The sequence below is a fragment of the Aplysia californica genome, unplaced genomic scaffold (genome assembly GCF_000002075.1).
Source record: "Aplysia californica isolate F4 #8 unplaced genomic scaffold, AplCal3.0 scaffold00094, whole genome shotgun sequence".
NCBI lineage: Eukaryota > Metazoa > Mollusca > Gastropoda > Aplysiida > Aplysiidae > Aplysia > Aplysia californica.
In genome coordinates, this window is record NW_004797364.1 from 941653 (window position 1) to 949152 (window position 7500).

General features: G+C 38.5%; 1 protein-coding gene across 1 annotated transcript in view; it reads right to left on the bottom strand.

Annotated features, from left to right (window-relative positions):
- The window catches only part of LOC101848577, a gene marked incomplete in the record, with an annotated part of 144583 nt that overhangs the window by 52162 nt on the left and 84921 nt on the right, over positions 1 to 7500 (bottom strand). Inside the window, 7 exon segments of the mRNA XM_013080654.2 lie at positions 63 to 171; positions 921 to 1062; positions 2039 to 2127; positions 3046 to 3126; positions 3689 to 3827; positions 4879 to 5031; positions 6177 to 6300. Of these exon segments, the coding sequence (XP_012936108.1) occupies positions 63 to 171; positions 921 to 1062; positions 2039 to 2127; positions 3046 to 3126; positions 3689 to 3827; positions 4879 to 5031; positions 6177 to 6300 (837 nt within the window).

A 7500-nucleotide genomic window follows, 5' to 3' on the forward strand; every position in this document is an offset into this window, starting at 1 on the left:
CACACACACACACACACACACACACACACACGCGCACACACACCACAACTCTCTCGACTCACGTAATGGCGACACCATCGCAAGCACAATCGGTGCCGTTCACTCCACACGAGTCCATGGATGGGGCCAGCTCAATAGCCTTCTCTACAGCTCCCTCCCACGTCACAGCACCTTCAGGGGAGAAAAAGGAATGTAGTTACTTGCTCAGTTTGCCAACTAGCTTTGTAAAGCCAACAAAGTAGTTTTGTTTAAGTATGAGACTTACGGCACTTGCGACATAATTAGCGGCAGCAATGAATAAGCGACTGTGGTTGTTTATTATTAGAGCAAACAAATCCATATCATTCACAAGCTGTTGAACTATCCTGATCCCAGGAAATATTTTGTTGCTGTAAAGAGAGAGGAAATACTATTTCATTATTGTAAAAATTGCACTCAAATTATATCTATTCTTCTTGTTTATTTTCAACGTAGAATTCGAATTTCGACGACAAAATATTTCTCGAGCACATGCATCCGAATCCATACATTGATATGCAATTTAAAAGAAAAGTAAAAAAGAAATTTCGTCCGTCTGACCAGCTGGAGCTGACCGACAAAACTCTGTTCCCGGTCTTTAGTTGGTGTTTACTACATGGAGTGATCAAAGAACGGGGACCTTTGGAAGTTTTAGTTTTATATTTTAAGTAAGTAAGAGTTCTACACATGGCACATGCAACACAATTAGGTCTTTATAAGTGCCGTAGAATAGAGGTGTCACAAGAGAGTAACAAAAACAATAACTTATAAACTTTTGAAAACTTACAGCTTTAAGATCTGTTTCGAAGTATTTATTACTTCAAATGAATTAACTTTAAGCAGTTCCAAGGTCTCATGTGAAATATTGTGAAAAGATCATTGGCCTAAAGATTTATACTCACCGCTGTCAAGGGTAAGGCTGAATTTCTTGCAGTTGACAGAGACTTCCTGAGTACAAAATGTTGATCTGTCTTTGAGAGCTTCGATCTGCTCCAAAGACGCCCTCAGGTAATGGATGAACCACTCGGCAGAGTTGATGGTGTTCTGGAACGACCAGAAAAATAAAAGTTTACTGAAGCGATTGGAGGATATTTTTTTCTGCGATTGAAGGAATTAACATATTACACACAGGGACTGAGTAAATATAGAATAAAAGTTTTAGTTTAGTTACCGTAAGTGTTTTACGGCACTTGCAACACAATAACGTCATGTAAACGCCGAAGATTAGAGGTGCTACAAGAAAGTAACAAACACAAAAAAGAAGAAGGGGAGATAAAGACTATAGATGATTGATAGGAAAGAAGGAACAAACCACAAAAGAGCACCCGCCAACCACCCATGAATATAGGTTTGGTCTTTGTTCGGGGTTTCAATTTCACCGTGGTCTGAATTTCTCATCCTCTCCAGATATTTTTTTTTTTTTCACACAGGCTTTTTTCTGATAAGCTTGTGTCAAGAAGGGCATTAGATCTCACATGAATAACACAGTCACGATAAGTGGTAGAGAAGTACCCAACGAATGGAAAAACGTAACGGGAAATTCCAGAGCTGATAGACAAGACAAGAAGATCTTTCCTCTTTTTTCTGTTCACTTCACTTCTGACACATCTTTTGTTCTTTCTCACTATCATGGCCAGTATGTGCAGAGAAGCCCCCCCCCCCGTTTCCCCCTTTTCTCCTTTTACCCCGTTCCCCCATTCCTTTTCACTCACTATCTACTCCACCCTTTCCTTCACTATCTCCACCTTCCCCCTCGTTTATAATACATTTATTTCTCATTGTCTCTCGGTTCTCTCATCGTTCTTCCTCAGTCGCCCCCTATTTCTCATTTTCGTCCTCCATCTCTTTGCCCTCTATTTCTCTCATTTCTTTCAGTCTCACTCTTTAGTCCTTTTGCCCCCCCCCCGAAAAAATACCCACTTAACTTTGAAGTACATTTGAAAATCATCACCATAGAATATTAAACCTTAAATAGATATTGAATAACATTTTTCTCGGCACGAAAAATCTCACAACGTACCGCATCCTCATTATCATGATGAATAATAGTGGTTCCCATTGGTGGGCTGGTCTCAAACTTACACTCCACAGCGAATGGGTCGAGGTTACCTGTGAAACAGAAAACAAACCAGTTAGAAAAAAAAAGCACCGGTGACAAATTATGTCATCTGTGACAATGCTATTGAAGGTAAACGTCTCGGGGAATCAGAAAACATTTTATCTCTGCACAAAACACAGTGTCAATTTTCGTTTCTTTGAGAACAACCCCCTCCCCCCTCCTCCCTTTCGCCCCGAAAAAGCACAAAAAACAAGCACCACATAAACAACATAATATATTATTTGATTGTTATTTCATCAGTAATGGGCCTGAAACAGACAGCGGCGATCATAGTTCGCCCTGTATTTCTTAGCTCGGGTGCTTTCAAAAACTTATATTATCATCCTGGTCTTTTCACGTCGTTCATTTGTTCAGGCTTTCCAAGTAAGCGCGTGTGGGTCTACCCAGCCCCATTTGCCTTCTTTTTAACGATGCACATATTTACAGTTTAAAAAAGTACTCGACTCAATGACCGTAGTAAAGGTTCTTGGGTTAACCCCCCCCCCCTATCTCCCTTCACAGAAACCAGAAAACGTAATTTATTTGATGAACTTATAGAAACAATAAAGATTGTCAAACATTGCCACACGATCGATACATCATCACCATGGACACACCATCACCTCCGACATACTACTGACACACCATCACACTATCGACACACCGTCACCACTGACCTTCACCACTGACACATCATCACCAGAATCAATAAATCCAGTTAAAAACACATCTCTGATAATACATTGGGAGCTTTTCGGGGCTAAGTCATTCGTTAATGTTGTGATTATAGATTCTAGGTTTTCAATACAATCTTCTCATACACTGATTTGAATACTTTCCGTTATTCTTCGAGAGCTTCCATTTTATTGCTGTTTGTTTGTTTCATTCTTCTTAATAATCATAACCAATGTGCAAGTTTTCATTTTTACCTGGACCATCGGGATCGATGAAGTAGGTGTAGTCCTCGCTCACACCTGTACCACGGTACTTCTCACAATTGGGCTCAATACCTGCACAGAGATTTTTTAAAAGTCAGTGACATAATATACTCATTAAACACCAACAATCAAAATAACCACCCGTTTTCTTTCTCCTTTTTTCCCTACCTGTTCAAAAAACAATAAACAGAAAAAAAGCACACGATTCATCTGTGCTAAAATGTAGCACTTTTATGTCTTTGAAATTTTAACTATAAAACATATTTACTCATTTATTATGATTCCATCGTCATACGATGCTTCTATTATGTTACTGAGTGAAATGGTGTTACACAATTGGCATAACTGGGCCTACTCGTAACTCGTATAAAGCCAGCACATTGTGTGCAAAGTCCCGCAGAAAAATCTGAACTTACGAAAGGCTTCTTTTAGACTGTGCACCCATCTACGTGATGATAGACATTTAGATAATTTTTAAAAAGCAAACTTCTCTTTTTACATCTCGTTTTGAGCTGGAATACGGATTTTTTAGAGAAGTCAATAAATGACAAAAAAAACAACAACAACGAAAGAATGAATAAACACACAAACAAACAAACAAACAAACAAACAACAAACAAACAAACAAACAAACCGAATTGCTTCTGGCTGCACTGAAGAGCACCAAATTCGTATGTTCCGCTGCGTTGATCTCCGAGCTCAGCTGTGACTCTGATCACAGGCAAGTCAGCTTTGTTGATGATGAGTCCAAAGTCTTTTCGCACTTTGTCATCCTGGGGAAACAAAAGAGCATTTCAATACAACGGTCTCCCTCCTTTTTTTCCACACATTCGTGTTTCTGATTGGTGTATTTGTCAGATATACTGTTACCATAAGTTAAAAATTGAACTCTAAGCAGTTATGTCAATACAAAAGTCTATGATATAATATCTTCTATTGATTCGGGTGTACTTATTTGCATTGCTTTCCAATATTCGTTTCCAAAACCTGAACGGACAGAGACCTTTTATTCTATTGAGTTAATGCTGAGTGGTTATACCCTATACAGTTAACGCTGCTTCTATGCTATGCAACTTTAATCAAGGAGTTAACAAAACAAAAACCCAAAATGTTTTACGACGAGGTGGAATCAGGCACTCACTTAGGGTATATTGAGTTATTGGTACCATTGTAAGGCTTGTTCATTTGTCTTGCTTATGATAAAAAAGATAACCATCTATCTGGAATAGAAGTCGAGATATTTGCAATCGCCTGATTTCAGAGGTAAAAGTAGCGAGAAATAAAAGAATAATGATTATCAAGGAAGGGTGTGGAAAACATGCAGTTTATTAGTTCAGCCTTGATGTTTTCAGTCTGTTTTCGGCTGTCCTTTTTATTTTGTTGCTTTTTCAAGGTTTCTTTTGATTGCTGTGTGTGTGTGTGTTTTTATGTGAGGGGGGGGGGGGCTGATAATCACCTGTCTAAAAACTACAAGAGAAGCCATGTTAGATGATGAATCAAAGTATCGTTTACAAAAATTGACGCTGAAAAAAACCCCCATCTCGGACGAAAATGGTTGGTGTTAGTACTGCATTGATTTAGGTAGAGGGTAGATTCTTTTGGGCAAAGTTAACACCATGGCGTGTGCTCCCAATTTGAAGACTCTCAATTTCATTGTACATTTCGTCTCTTTGTCACTTCAGTTTCTAAGTCTCCTGAGCTTGGAGGAATCTCCATCTCTCATAACTCACGCTTCACCATTGAAACATGCCCAAGTAGGTATTCAAGAAACGATCTATCACAACTCACTCCATACCATTTAAATGGTGTTGACAAACACGGTACCTGAATGTTGCAGTTGCACTTGACCTCGTCGCTCTCACAGGACTGGGTGATGCCGCATCCGCAGGAGTCCTGCACACCATCAGCGCCAGGAAAGTAGTCCAGCTTGCGATTGGGTCCATACACGTACCCACCATCCCCGAGCAAAGCAGAGTTCTGTGGATCAAAGCATAGAGCTGGCTGTAGAGCGTGGGTATGCTCTATACAATTAATGCTATATAATATTATTATTATTATTATTATTATAATTATTATTATCATAATTATTATCATTATCATTCTATCAGATCTTCTTTAGTTTTAGCAAGCGTTTTACAGCACTTGCAACACAAAAAGGTCATATTATAAGTGTCGATGATTAGAGGTGTTACAAGAGAGTAATAAACACAAAGTAGAAGGAAGGAATATAAGGACAATAGATGTTTGGTAGTAAAGAAGGAACAAACCACACCAGAGCACCCGCCAACCACCCACATCTGATCTTCAATTAACAAAAACCCAAACATTTTATTTAAAAAATCTCATTTATTTATTTTGTAGACTTCCGGCAAGGAGACATGTTGCTTTTACCCATCGTTTCAAGGCAAACTCCTCGGGCTGTGAGTGTGAGGGATATAACGTCACAGCAGACAGACGGAGATACTCGATGAAAACCTTCCCAGTTCGAAATCAATTTCATTCCATTATGAAAGATATGGGAAATGAGAAGTCTGCAGCTTTCAACATTACCTACCAAAAATGAATTCTGATACTCGGCTAAATATGATTCAACTGTCGTGTGTTTTTCCCAGGACGTTTTTGACACTTATGTCGTCGGTTTTGGTTTAAAAGAAAAAAAGTACCCATCATTCTTCTGCCGTTCTGTCGTCGTCTAAAAACAATGCAAGGTCGCCATTATCTTGCGCGTGAGGATGGAGACCATGCCTGTTAGCAGTGAGTTGTTCTTTGTCTTTCATCTGTATAAGACAAACGCTCTATAAAAAAAGAGGCTGAAATAACTACGTTACCATACCCACCCATTGGCATAGGAAGTCAAATTACTAATCTGTAGTAAAAGAGTTATTTCCAAGAAAGCAAGAACAGAGAGATATAGAAATTAATTTGTACCTACCGTTGCGGGATTACTAAACACACAATGATGCAAATGAAACAGAGATAGCTAGAGAGGTATGTATATATCATACCTATATATAAAAAGGGAGGGAGGGAGAGAGAGAGAGAGAGAGAGAGAGAGAGAGAGAGAGAGAGAGAGAAGAGGTGGGGGAGAGAACAAAATAAATAATTTAGGGCCTGATCCTTACCTTACATGTAAACTCAACCCTCTGAGAACAAAAGACTGAGCCTTGAATAAGCCCGTTGATCTCTGGAAGGTCTGATGTGTAGGTGATAGGCTCCCCTTGCTCTACAGTTGGGGTGATCACCGGTCTGATAAAACAAACAAAATTTAGAAGCAGCGTTGTGAGATCAGGCTTTCGTCAAAATAATGAAATCAAAGAAACTGGTATTTTTCAGAACAGGTAAAAAAAATTGCATTGTCTATCGATTTATTTTTTTGGGGGCCTTGGCACATTTTCCATCTTTTTATAAGCGTATTTCTGCGTATAATTTTACTGAGAATCGTTGATTAAAGGCACACAAACTGTACATTTACAGTTTCTAAGGACTCATTATCTCACTAACTTTACTTCTGAAACCAGGCAACCCCATCTTCTTCAGTCACAAATATCTCCAAGTTCTATTTAAGATAGATGGGTATTCTTTCATCAAAATATAGACATTGACTGATTGATTGGGTAGATGTTTTACGGCACTATCGACACAATTTTGGTCATTTAAGCGCCATCAGGTTTCACCGCTACAAAATCAGACGTGTTTTTAATAAAGAGTCTTTCGGAGCTCGCAACCGCAAACGATCACATTATTTCTATTATGCTAAAAAGACGAACAAACATTTTTATAAAAAAATTGGAAAAGGCTTATTTACATTTGTATATACAATACAAATTTCAGTGTATGTATATATACACCGACAACGACAATTATATATTTTCACATTTTATTAAACAGTCCAATTTCTTTTATATAATTTAAAATTCTTCTAGGCTCTATGATGTCAAAAAGGGTCTTAACATCTTTACATTAAAAATTTTTCCCACGGACATAATTAAAGTCGACACATTCCATTAGGATGTGCCGAACTGTGAAACCTGTGTTGCACGCCACGCAGAAAGGAGCGTCCTCTCCTTCGAGAAAATGTTTGTGCGTGACGTGCGTGTGTCCTATCCTTAGTCGGGTAAAAATTACTTTTTCTCTTCGTGGTAGAGATAGTGGTTTTCTGGGAGTAAGTTTCGGTTGAATGTAATGGAGTTTGTTGTGTATTTGTTGATTCCAAATTTGGGACCAGGAGGATGTGATGTGTTCTTTTAATATAGACGAATGATTAGGCTTTACGTTGATACCAATAACACCACAGCCTCAGAAATTGACTAGCGCTTGATTCCACCGCGCCGTGACACAATTTATAAAATATAAAGCTGCAAAAAGCCCCCCCCCCAAAAAAAAAAACAACAAAAAAAAAAACAATAAAATATATAATGCTATTTAAATTCATCAATGCCATCATCA